This window comes from Protobothrops mucrosquamatus, unplaced genomic scaffold, assembly GCF_001527695.2.
Source record: "Protobothrops mucrosquamatus isolate PMUCROS unplaced genomic scaffold, P.Mucros_1.0 scaffold107, whole genome shotgun sequence".
In the NCBI taxonomy this organism is placed as follows: domain Eukaryota; kingdom Metazoa; phylum Chordata; class Lepidosauria; order Squamata; family Viperidae; genus Protobothrops; species Protobothrops mucrosquamatus.
The window spans coordinates 180,694-194,345 of NW_015386479.1; the positions used below are offsets into that span (position 1 = coordinate 180,694).

The window sequence follows — 13,652 nt, forward strand, 5'->3', positions numbered from 1 at the left end:
TATTTGTATGTATGTATACACCCACTCACACGCATGTATATGTGTGTATACATACATACATATACATACATATATATTATGTATATACACACACTATATATATATATGCCCCTGTGTGTCTGAATCGGGGAGGAACTTCGACAGAACTTAAATGAGGCCCGCTGAGTCCTTAGGATAGGTATTTCTTAAATCTTAATTAAGACACGCGTTGGCTCAGTCTCCGCCCTTGCAGCACGAACTTGCCCGGGGTGCTCGCCGGAGATCGCGTGTGTGAGCGCTTGCGTTTTACTCTCCCCACAAAACTAGCCCATTGGTTTCAGATCCTGAGTCGGCTCCCTGGTAAGTGAGTGGCTCCCCCTCCTCGTTTAGGTAAAAAGGGGGGGGAAATGGCGGGAACCAGGCAATCCGCGCGGGTGAGAGCAAGGAGGCCGGACGGAGGTGAAGAAAAGGCGGGAAAACGGGAGGCGCGGCTGGGAGAGGCTGCTGGCTGGGAAGGCGGGGGCGCCATTAGGTGAAACTCATGGAGACTGTGTGCTCCAGCGCTTTCCGGCGGAGGGAGGCGATGCTCGTGCCCCGCCACACGTCGCTGCTGTCCGGGGAGCTGCAGAGCTGCGGCGAGCCCGTCACGTTGCTGGGGCCTGGCAGGGAAGCGGGCACCATGCCGGGGAAAGCGGGCTGGTAGAGGTGCGACTGTAGGCCGGCGCCGTTGGAGCCCGTCAGGCTGTTGGACAAGCCCATGGAATTGGGTGGGGGGCCCGCCGCCAGGCTGCACTGCGACAGGGACTGCGCCATGGCCTGCTGCCTGCCCAGGGCCGGCGGCAAGGGCAGCTGCGACACCCCCGGCATGGCGGCCGCGGCCCAGCGCGTGTCGTTGGCGTGGAAGGAACACAAGCTGTCGCCCATGGCGGCCGCTGCGGCGGCGGCGGCGGAAGGAAACTGGGGCAGCCCTGGCGTGGGCAGCAGCGTGCCGGGGGCGCGGAACACGTTGGTGGTCTTCTTGCGTTTCTTCCACTTGGCCCGTCGGTTCTGGAACCAGACCTGCTCGGATCAGCAGTCGCCGCCGAAGAAGGAAGGGAGAAGAAAGGACCCATGAAAGAGAAAAGAAGGCCGGGTTAGACCGACGGAAGACTGCGCTGTAATCGGGCGAAGCCGCAAGGGCGTGCGCCCCCCCCCTCAAGTCCACCAGCTCGCCGGGAAGGCCTGAGCGGCCGAGGAAACCCCGAAGATAGGAGGGCTACCCTGTGGAAATCTCTGGGCGAAAGCGAGCTTTCTCCTACTTCGTCAAGCAATTGTTACTCAATTAACAAACAAAGGAATATATAGTGAAGGGCGGGTATTATATTTCCATTGGGATTTGGGGAGAAAAAGAAAGAATCCCTTTTCAATAAGGGGCATCTGCCAGTTCTAAACACAGATGGTCCGAGGGAAAGAATAAATTGAACTTTGTAAATATACGAAACTTAAGTTTCCATTCTGTAATAAAATTCAATATTTGTCTCAAGCATCACCGTTGCCTTACTAATATACATTGCATTTAATAAACATTTAGATTATTTTTGTCAGGATAGTTTTGCTATACTGTAATTGTTACCTATTTTACTTTCAGGAGATGCTAGTGGGCAAATAGAAAACAAACCCTAAAATGTAGGGTTGGATTTAAATTGCTTATAGGCTGTAACTTTCCATTAACAGATCCAATTGTTATTTTCTCCCCCAGCATATTACTAGCACTGATTTAAAAATAAATACTTTTCAATAAGTATCACTGTACTTATCTCCACATTGCTGAATAATAAAACCCTTGCATTTAAATATAATGAAGTTTTAGAATTCAGGTTAAACTACCTGGTGCAAGATTATAGCTTATTGCTAAGTGCTATATTTCATTGCTGAGTATTGACTTCATTCCACTGAAGCTATTATCAACTAATCAGAAATACACAATAGCCAAACAGTATAATCAAAGCAGATACATCATCTGACTATAGCTATAATGCAAAATGATTGAGGGAGTCATGCTAATTTGGGCTGCAATTTTATATTTTGTAGAAGAAAGTCTAAATGTATATAGTAGTCCTTATTTTGAATTCATATATTTGGCACTGATTTCTATTAATCAACAAATATATCCAAATATCACTTCTACCTTTCCATTGTTATATGTTCAAGAATTAGTAGCGCATTCCTGATAAATCTTTTGTCTCTCTCTCTCTGACTCTCTCTCACACACACATACACACACAAACACTAATACTGAAATGGTATAATATTTAAAATGTGGAAATTTACACTCCAAACCACAGCAAAACCAAGATTGAAAAATACATGCCAGTCTTCATTTTATCTGTTTCTGTGTTGGACTTTATATCCTTAATTTTTAATCTCAAGGATGGAAGTCTAACAACCACTATTGCTAAATCCTATGTTCAGCCTTGGATTCAGTAACACAATGTCATGTTGGTTAGAAATATCCTAGCAGCAACTTGCTGAGACCCACTGTATGTTGATATTTGGTGTATATAAGTACCATTTATAATTATTTATGGATACTTACCGGTGCTTTTAAATCAGTGGTATGCCTAATACTAGTATGGCAATTGCCACCAGTTCAGATTACTGGAGTAAACTGTTTTCATAAGCCTTGCCAGACAAAGTGTTGTTTAAGAAAAATCCAGACCAGATAAGTGTTTATCCAGTGTGATTCAGCTTATTTTTTTCAAATATATTCATGTATGTGAGTTTTTTTACACATAACCCAAAGAAGATTACATTATATGGTTCAATGCACACTGCTCTGACCCAAGAATTAAAATAATGTGATTGAAAATAAAAGCCAGGTGAATTAGTAACTATGAGTTTCACCAAGATCTAATAAATTATACACCAGTTCAAATATTGCATTTGGTTTTAAAAGAAAGAGCTAGCCTAGACCAATTGTCCAATAGTTCCCCATTTTTTCCCAGAAATTCCAAATTTTTTAATGTTTTTAATGAGAATGGACATGAATTGTTTTATATTAGGTCTTGTATTTTCTAATTATGATGAAAACAAGCATATTTTCCATACCAGAAATGAAAAGCCATTGCTTAGTATAGTAGGTGTTGTGCAATTTAAATTTTCTTTGGCTGAATTTCAGGAAAGTGAAAAGAAAGCAATTATCTAGATATTTCAAGGCAAACATCAGATTTCATTTTTCTATGAAATTGGGGATTAAACTCAAATGCTGCAAGATTACTTATTAAAATGTTACCTCAAGTGAGCTGTTCTGGCAAATGTACAGAATTTTGTTTTAGGCATTCACACCTATTCTTTAGTTAACCAAGATTTTATCAGTTTCAGCTACTATTGACCTTACCTATGCTTACTTATTTTTTTCCACTTCTATTCAATCTTTTAATTCAGAAACTCTTTAAAAATCTTCTCCTAAATATATATACCTTCTTAAAAGCTTTGGGAAATTACACACGTGTGACTTCTCTTCAAAGCCACTATGATTTTAAGCATGACAATAAGTGTAATAAGGTTTTCCCACTTATTTCTAAATATAATGCTGAACAAACTCCATTTAACTCAAATATAGGCCTGTTTAGGATTGTGTTCTTCAGTTAGCTTTCTCTCTTATTTAGGCTTTGTATTCTTTGTTTCAGTTCATTTCTCAAATACAATATTTATCTATATAACTCATTTTTTAAGTGAAGGGGCTGCTCATGAATTGCTATTTGAAAAGAATGTGTTGCTGGCCTTTTAGTCCTCTTCCTCCCGCTAAAATTTAACTAGGTTTTATTATTGTTTAGCCAATTGGATTGGCTTTTCCTATTGTCTGTTCTTGCTTCATGTGAAGGATGATTTGTTTTTAACCAGCCTGGGTGCTGTCAACTGGCAAGTGGTACAAGTATAATGTTTCAGTTTGCATTCTCAAGCACAGAGCCAGTTTGGTGTAGTGGTTAATTGTTGATCTGGAAACCAGAACACTTTGAGTTCTAGTTCCGTTTTAGGTAGGAAAATCAGCTGGTGATTTTGGGCCAAACACTTTCTCAACCCAACTGTCTCACAGGGTTGTTGTCATGAGGAAAATAGGAGGAGGAAGGAGTATTATGCATGTCTGCCACCTTGAATTACTTATATTGTAATAAAGATGGGGTAAAAAAATATAAAAATAAATAATCTACCTGTTTAAAAGATAACCGGGATACTATTCAGAGAAGGAGGAACTAGTTGTTTCCCCATCAGTTTCTATCTTTTTTTTTTCTCCAATCTTTTAACACTTAAACAATTTTAACAGATCTTTAATCTTTGTGTTCAAGTATTAAGAATGCCTCCTTAGAGAGCACATTTGTTAATTTCAGAGTAATATGGACTACAGATTTGACCACAATTTCCATGTTTTTGAAAATGAAGTTGCGTTTTGCTTTTTTCAACACCATTGCTGAAATCTTCAAGCTACTTTCTCAGCCTTGACTTTGGGGGGGTGTGGGTTCCAAGGAGAGGCATATTTTTCCAAACCCTTTTATTTAGACTGGAAAACATGCTTGGGCCCATTAGCAAGAAAGAACAGATGTTAAGTGTCAAAATTTTATAAGAATAATAATTAAATAGAAGAGGGGGGAAGATGTGGAGCAGAGGGGAAAGGATTTTGTTCAATTACATTTTAGGGTTAGTTAAATGGTGGCCACAAAATCATTTTATGTGTCATGGTTTACTGGGGTTGTAAAAGAATTTCCATCAAGTCTGGATCACCTCATTTCAGAGCAACAGCGCATATGCTTTTGAAAATGTGGATGTATCCATTTGGAAACCAGTGCATGACAGATTAAACAGGAGCAAGAACCAGAGGGATACTTGGAAAAAGCACCCTTGACAGCTTGGCTCTGGAAATATATTAGCCAGAGGCATTTGGGCAACTTTGCCTTGAGATCGGCATACCAACAATTACCTCTTAGCTTCTGCATCAGCCAATAGTATTAATAGGGTACAAAGGGTCTAATGGAGTTTGCAATTTCAAACTCTGCTTTAATGACAGTCTGCTATTACAGTAATATAGGCACACTGTAAATGTATTTAGAGATATATAGCCCTTTAATCCCCCAGCTATAAACGGGAGAAATAGTCAAAGGGATATTATCTTCCTTCCTTCCTTCCTTCCTTCCTTCCTTCCTTCCTTCCTTCCTTCCTTCCTTTTTATTCCCCTCTCTATCTTCGCCCAAAGCCTTATGAAGATCTCACTGGAATCCATCAGATGATTAATGGGAAGATTTGGTAGGAAATCTGGAGAGCTGCATTAAAGCTCAGATCTCAGGTTCATTTCGATCAGCCAGCCGTGAACTCTGGGCCGAATTCATTACGCTTTAATAGTTGCTGGGAGAGGAAGAAAATGCAATTTCTCATTCCATTAGAAAACTAGAAAATACTCTCAGCTTGTCCCCTATTAAGATGTGGCAGGTGACATGGCCAGCGCAGAGGGACACGGTCAATGGAGTCCTTGCACATTATTTTTAGGTTGGTGTAAAATATTGAAAGGCAAGCCTGAGCTGAGCAGAAGTTATTTCACTGATTTGCTTTTTATGTAAATAAAATATTGAAAGTTAATTAATCAGCACGAGAGACTAATGATTATGCTTATTATATTGCATTGGATCGCTGTCATTTGCATGATTCTCACATTGCTGCTTAATAAGCCATTCTGGGTTATAAATAATTCTGAAATTGGTTTCTAATAATGGCATGCTATAAAAAGAATGGTTTTATTACTATTACACCCAGTCTGGGAAGATGGGGGGGGGGGAATAGTACAGCAGTAACATAAAGGAGAATAAGCCTCCTCCTTGACAAGCAGGAATAGCTTTTTAAAATGTAGACCAGAAAATAGAAAAGATATAATTTATTCTTGCATGTAAGGGTACATCCAGGGCTGCTGCAGTAAAAGCGGGCGTGTGAAGCATTTTGGATATGTGTAGAGTCCCCACGCACCGAAAAGGTGGTGTGTGAGACCATAAACTCAGCCATTACTCTTCCATTTCGTCAAGTAGCAAGAATACAATGAACTGGGAAGTAAATACATTTCCCATAATTTATTTTTTGCACAAGCTTACATAGTGTTAATCATTCTGAAGTGTTAATTAAGAAGGTTATGTTGATTTGATTACATTTTAAACTGCAGAACATTATTGTAAAGAATATTTAAATTGCCACTCGATTAAACTGTTTCTATTCAGCTGCCTGAAGCCATTAGAAGACTGTAAGATTATGTAGATGTTATTAAGATATTTTTCCTAGCTTGCAGTTCACTGAGAGATAAATCCAGTCGATGTAATTGGGCTTGCTTATAAGAAAGTCTTGAAGTCTATGGAAATTGGCTTTAGGTAAGATGTAACTGGAGAAAAGCAATTGTTAGATATTTTCAGATAAAAAAATCTCTACATTTTAATAGTATTTTTAAACTAATAATTGAGGTAGTTGTAAAGAGCTATGTTAATAGGTTTTAAGGGGATGGATATTTTGTTCTACCATATGATTGTAAATCAAAGTCAATATACATTTTAATTTCCTGAGAATAAAACTAAAATCATTTAGTTTAAAATCTGTGTATTTGCCTTTTTTTACTAAGCATTTGTAGTGGTATATATATATATATAAATCCACGGTGGTGGTATATATATATATATAAATCCAGTGTAATTTATTTGACCTTGTTTTCTTTTTAATTTTGTCACCAACTAAAAACTTCTCTTATTTTAGCTGAAACCTTTGAGATATAATTCACAGTAATATCTGTTGTATATATTCTAACTAAATCTTACTTGTGAAAAATATTTTCTTTCAAAAAAGTTTTATGCATTAAAACATACAATTGGACACTTTTTATTTTTGTACAATAAAGGCCTAACTTGCAGGTATCTCCCTTCTAAGTATGTTTATTATTTTTCTGAAGTGTTTAAAATAAATAGATGGGTGATAACAATCTAGAAAAGACATATTTTAAAATCTTAAGGATTTCTAAGTGCAAGTTTAAAAATTCCATTGAATTTCCACTGGTATTCTCCAGTTGCCAATGAATTAATTAGATCTGCTCTGCAAAGCCAGACAATACTCCAACTGTATCGAAATTTGTTTGGAAATCTGGCAGATTTTTGTTTAATTCTCAACATCTTTTTAGTGTCAAGCCAAGACCATTTCTATTGGATCCAACAACATTTAGTAAGATTAAAACATGAACTTTTGATGTAATTTTCTTTAGACTCTAAGTAGAAATAGATTTCAAAATATTTAAGTAGTGTAATCCAAGATCGAAAGAATCAAGGAAAGAAAAGTTCAGGACTAAGAACAGCGCAGTTGCTTTAAAAACGACTCACAAATTAAATCCAATTCAAATCATTTGATATCAAAATTAGAACAATTAAAATAATATTCGCTCGATTGATAATCAGGACTAAGGTGAATACAAATTTATTTCTATGTCTCAAATTTAATAAACGTTTTACATTTATATTATCTTTTCTCAAATATATTTATCATGTTCACAAATAAAAAGTTTGGGCCAGTCTAGAGATTCTCTGAATAAATAAAACCCTCTAAAACCTTTCTTTCACAAAGACTTTACTCAAGAGATCTATCCCTCTGAAATTGGCGACAGTGAAATCGAGTGAGGTGTCTAGGAAAGGAGCACCAGTCGGTTGCACCAGAAGCCACTTTCCTAGCCTTGCAGTGCAAGCAACTCAATTTGCAGGTGGTTCAAAAGAAAAACCATTGCTAAAAGTCTACCACGCTGCTCAACCTCGCGCTAGGGGCAGCGAAATTGTTACTCTTATTACTCATCTTCAGCTCTTGAAAGGAAAAGACTTTGTCCCTCCGATGCCGTTTTTTAATCCTTTCACTTCAGACAAACTTTGGACTCCAACCGGAAGGGCCGCCACAACCCGAAAGGTTCTCTGTGCCCGGGTTAAGGAATCGGGATGGCTGACGTTGGCCTTTCGGACGAGACGCCTGTTCTGCGCCTGGTTGCCGGGGCCGGGACCTGGGGGAGGAGGACCAGCCTTGGCCTGGCAGGCCCTGGGCACCGGGGAAGGGGGGGGGGGTAAAGGGCCGGGCCGGCCCTCGCCGAGGCCGAAGGAAGGCAAGGAGGCAGAGGGCCTCCTCGCCGTGGCTTGGCCGCCTACCTGGACTCGCGACTCGGTGAGGCCGATGCGCAGAGCCAGCTCCTCGCGCATGAAGATGTCCGGGTAGTGAGTCTTGGCGAAGCTGCGCTCCAGCTCGTTGAGCTGCGCCGGCGTAAAGCGCGTCCGGTGCCGTTTCTGCTTTTGCTGGCCCTGCTGCGGTCCGGCCTGGCTGGGGTTCTGCCCACCCGGCGGCCCGGGCTGCTTGTCGGGGTCTTTGGTGCCGACGGCCAGCGCGCTCGGCGTCGAACCCACCGTGGTGATGTCCTCTCCGGAGAGCAGCGTGGCCCCTTCCACCGCGTCCGAGTTGGGCGCCAGGTCCCCCGGGTGGCCTCCGGGCTCCGAGCCTGCGACGCCCAAGCGGCACTTCACCGCCTCCCGGTGGCCCAGCAGCTCGGCGGCGTCCTTCATTCCTGCGGAGGCAAAGCAGCGGCCCACCACGCTTCAGCGTCGGATCCACTAAGGGCGGGCGAGGCGGCAACCTTCCCCGGGCGCCGGAGCCGGGAGGAAGGGAGCCGCCAACTCGCAGGGGACTCGAGTACCATTCCCGCTTAAATAGGAGCCCCGGGTTGGGGGGCCCTTAGCCGCCCCTTTCCCGGCCGAGCGAGCAGTATAGTTCCTTTGGCTCAACAACATCCAGTTGTCCAAACCCCAATAAATGCCTGAAATTATAAATCAATCTTATGTCTTCAATTCTTTAACGAGAACTTCAGGGAAAGAAAATAAAAAAAGAGAGGGAAAAAAGAGAGAGAAAAGAACCAAGGCGAAGACCAGGAGGAGGAAGGAGGAGGAGGAGGAGGAAGAGGGGACAAAACTCCAAGCGAAATGGCCCCCAATTGTGCTTTTAGATCTACATATTCCATAGTTGTTGTTGTTGTTTTTTTTTTAAAGAGACGGAGTTAAATCAAATTAAACTTTAATACAGTACAATTACTTTTAAAGAAATTAGCCCATTTAGATCGCATTAAGGTAAAATCAGGCACAAATTGTCCATTTCCTGCCCTCGCTTTCTTCCTGGGCTTGCTGGGTGAGGAGGAGGAGAGGGAGCAGGGGAAAGGGGGGAAAAGAAGCTTGGGGGGCAACTCACCGAGCCGGGCGTCCAGGAGGTCGGCGTGTGATAACATCGCGCACCGCTCCAGGGCGAAAGCTGTTCCCCCCCAAATTTTAGCGGTTGGTTGTTGATTTTTTATAGAGAGAAAAAGAAAAAAAAAAAAAAGGAGGGGGGGGTCAAGCCGAAGTAGATCTACTTTCTCTACGGCTTATGGATATATATATATATATATTTTATATATATAGATCGCCTAAATGAAAGAAAATTCGGTGTGTGGTTAAAAAGGGGGGTCTCTTGCATTATAATGTCCTTTAGAGAGACGGGGAGGTGCTTAACACTTCAGTGAACCCGTGAGCAGCTCAGCGAAGGGACCAATCAGGAGGGCAGCCTGCAAATGTCAGCACCCAGAGAGTCCCCGCTCCACCCGCCCGCAGCCACGGCACCCGCCGCTGCCGCGCCAGCCGAACGCCGCGCGGGCTGGGCTTTTAAAGCCCCTTTACAATTCGGTCCCCCCGACTGATTGACTGCATTAGGGACAACCTTCCCCCCCAACCCGCCCGCCCGCCTCCTCCTTCTCCTCCTCCTCGTCCTCCTCCTCCTTCTCTTCTTCTTCTTCTTCTTCTGACCTCCTGATCAAATTAATTGGAAATGACTGACAAAGCCAAGCCAATAAAAGGGGCATCTTGGGGGGGAAACGCCAATGGCTTGGAGGGGTGCCTAGCCTCCTCCTTACCGCAGGGAGGCCTTGAGCCCTCCGGTGGGGACTTCTCCCACCTTTTTGGGGGTCCGGGCGGGGAGGGGGAAAGAGGGAGCAGGAGGTCCCCCACAACTGCAGAGAGGGGGTGACGGGCTGGACGGCTTGATTTTAAAGGGTCTCTAATCCGGCCGTTTCCAACTTGGTACAAGCTGCAGTCCGGGATGATTGGGACAAAGCGGAGTATAATAACCCTGATGAAATTTATACTCTGATCGGGGTGCCTCTTTGCTCTCCCTCCTCCTGTGATCTCAGTCCCCTTGAATTCAATATTTGTATATTTTAAAAACAAGATGTAATTCCAGCTGTCGGTTTGACTTAGAAAACCAGCGCCAGAAAAGCCGGCCGGCGCCGGTCCATTTGGCGGGCTATGAAAGTTTCTAAGTTCATCTCTCCAAACTCAATTGAAAGCAGTAAATAAAGTTAAAAAAAAAATAAAATAAATCGAAAACATTATTTTCTTCTTGAATATGTTAAACTATCCCAACAATTTTAAGTGCTTTTGCACAAGGGAAGCGAACCATTTCTAATGTTCTGATTTTTCAAAGCCAGCCAACAACAAAGTTTAGATTAGTAATATATTTCTAACCAGAGTAATTTTCAAGATCATTAGGCATTTATGTAATTAGTGCCAAATCTATAAGCTTTTATTACGATTATTAGAGTAAAATCAGTATAAATTTGTACTAATTTACTACTGTTTAGACTTGGCTGTCAAGGCAAGCGGTCCTTATTGTAAAAGATAACGGAGGAAATTAAGTGCAAAATTCTGTACCGTTGCTGATCCGCTCCTAAACAATCCGTTTCAATTGTATTTGTAGCAGAACAGAATGGCCTTTTAAAGTTATTTGATTTTTTTTTAATCTCCCCCTTACTCTCAAAAGGAGAGAGAGGGAAATGCCAAGTAGGCCAGGCACAATGAAAACTGATATTTCCTACTTCTAGCTTGATTAACATTGATTTTTAATTCGAAAGTGATGCAATTAAGATTATTCATTTAGTGCAAAGAAAGCTTGCACCCAAAAAAAAGAAAAAGAAAAAAGAGAGCGGGGCCGCGGGATTCAGCCCGGAGCCTCCGGGCTAAAGACTCCAAAGGCGAAAGGCGCTGTGGGAGGAGGAGGAGGCGGCGGCGGCGGCATTTCGCCGCCCAAGCCTCTCACCAACCGGGCCCTGCGGGCAGACGCTGAAGGGGCGAGGGGCGTCTTGGGCAGGTTGGTTCGGCCTGGCCCTCGAGGGGGAGACAAAGGGTGCGCCGATCGGTGAGCGCCTGGCTTCCCAGCTCAGGGTGTTCCCTGGGGGCGCGGTTGGAGACCGGGAGCCGCGGCTCAAGACGGCTCCGAGGGTCGCTTTCCTCTGCACCCAAAGCCCCCCCCCTCCTACTTCTCTTGAGGGAGTAGGACTAAGCCTGCAGGGGCAAAGACTGGCCGCGGGCCTTCCTTCTCTCCTGGACGCAAATAGCCCGAAGCCGTGGGAAAGCAAGTGCCCCTGAGTTCCGCCGGCTCGCTTCCCGGAGACCTTCTTTCCGCACGTCCAAGCTTGGGAGGGCGGCTCTCTCTACCCGATCCCAACCTCCCACCCCCCCTCCCCAGGTTTGCGTCCCAGTTAGGGGCCCGATCCCAACTTCTGGGGTATTCCGACGCTGCCCACCCCCCACCCCACCCCCGTTTCGGCTCCCTCCCCCTGATGCAACTTGGCTCGGCCTCTGCCAGGTCGATAAATAAAAAGCGGGATCGTTAATGGGCAGGCCCCCTCCGCGCGCTAACAAGGGGGCCGAAGCCCGCGGCTGATCCATCTAGCTTAGGAGCCGCGGGAAAACGAGGCTGCGGCGTGATGGATGGCGCGTTGCTTTTTATGACTTTTCTATTGCTCTTGATTTTTATAGCAGGATAAACAAACTAAATCATTCCTTCCGAGAGTTGAAAGCGCGGGGGCGAGGGCTTGGGAAAAGAAAAAGGAGGCTAAAAGAGAAAGGGAAGGAAGGGAAGGGAAGAAAGGGATCTTAAAGCGGAGAAGGAAAAAAAAAGGGCAGCTTGGCCAAGGGGTGGCCAGAGCCGGGCTCGCCCTGGTTCCTCCTCCCCCCCCCCCCTGCGGTCCTCTCCGGCTTTGCGATCCAAAGATTTGGGAAGGAAGATTTGATGCTGCCGGGGTTGACGCCGAGGTGCCACTTACAGAAGCCTCTCGCGGGCCGCCCCTCCTCATCTCTCTCCCCCCCCCGCTTTCCTTTCCACCGCCCTCGCTTTAGCCGCCCCCCTCCCGCCCCTCCGCAGCCAGAAAAGTGCCAGTCAGGCCATTCCGTGGATAATGGAAGGTATTTCCCACCTGATCAGGCAAAGTGAAGTCCCTAACAAGGCTAGGCTTAGCGCTCTGGTCCCCAAATCTCCACCATGACAAGGGCGTACTTGGGAAAATCACTTTCCCCCGCAAAGTAAACGGGTTTTCTATGACGGATCCGGCAAGTTTTCCCACCATAAATAGGTTTTAGATTGTTACACACACGTAGGGCTGGAACAAAGGGAGCGACTAGAAAAAACATATCGGTTGTCCCTAATAAAATTTATTTAGCCGGTTTACTTCTCATAAAAAAAGAGAGATTGAATTTCGGACTAGAACGCCTGCCAAAGGCCTCCGTGCAAGGAAATTCTAACCTCGCCACCACCACCACCACCGGCTTTTCCTCGCTCTCTTCCCGATTTCTTCAGGGAGACGAAGCGGCATCCCAGGGACCGACCGGGGTCCTGATTTGGCAAGTCTGGCGCCCCCTGGGGCACAGAGGGCCATGGGGGGGGGGGAGCCGCAGAAACGGACAGGGCAAATAGAAATATATTCTGAAAGTTCCAAGAGCGTGACGTTGTCATCTTCATGGCAATCCAGATGTGCAGAATCTGTACAGTTTATCAATGTTCCGAGCTCAGAAGGAGTGGATCTCTTTTTTTAAAAAAACTTATTTTATTTTATCTTATTTTTTTTTTACGATTGCTAATATTGTTCAAACCCAGTTCATTGTTACTTTGATTCAAAGACAGGCACGGACGGCGCAAATTTGCAGGATTCTGTTTCCGTGCTATATCTCCGGGCTAAAAAAAATCCCACCCTGAGTAAGCCGGGTTTGGCCCTCTCTTTTGGTTTTTGGAAGACAGGTGCCGTCTTTTGTGTTTTCCCGGGAAGGGGACGAAATCACTGGGGGGGAAAAAAATCAGCGCGTTTTTTAAAGGCTGAAATATGAATTCTTAACGATAATTATTGTTCTCACTTGGCGGTTATTTAAATGCTGAATTGTAACGGCGCTGCCTTCTAATGAGAAAGCGCCTCCCTCAATAATTAACGATCTCACATTTTCCTATTTTCTGTGCTTGATGAAAAAAATCCATTTTAATTCCTTGTAAATTACAGGCCCGCTTTTAGAAAAAAGGAAGGCAGGAGGGGCGCGGCCGCGTGAGTGGAACAGGCTGCCGCGGCAGGAGTAAAAAGACTCCGGGCCGGTAGGCCAGTCGAGCCTCCTGCCTCGCTGGAGTAGAAAGCCGCCGACAAACCGAGAAGGGCAGGCTGGTCCTGGGCAGATCTGGAGGATCGGGCGGTAGAAGGAAAGAGGGACGGCGAGGAGAAGGGATTCCAGCCAGTCTCTTCTCAGATCGCTGGTTTGGCTAGGAAGCTGCCGGCTCGGTTCGCATTTCGGTTCAATGGAAGGATCTAACTGGGG

The 13,652-nt window shown here is 44.5% G+C and overlaps 1 protein-coding gene across 1 annotated transcript; it reads right to left on the bottom strand.

Moving 5' to 3' along the window:
• Positions 1-507: 507 nt before the first annotated feature.
• Positions 508-9,274, bottom strand: OTP (orthopedia homeobox). Its single transcript, XM_015812697.1, has 3 exons — positions 9,238-9,274; positions 8,154-8,563; positions 508-1,038 (listed from the first exon to the last, which is right to left on the bottom strand). The coding sequence occupies exons 1-3, from the start codon at positions 9,272-9,274 to the stop codon at positions 508-510; spliced, it is 978 nt and encodes a 325-aa protein (XP_015668183.1).
• Positions 9,275-13,652: the final 4,378 nt, after the last annotated feature.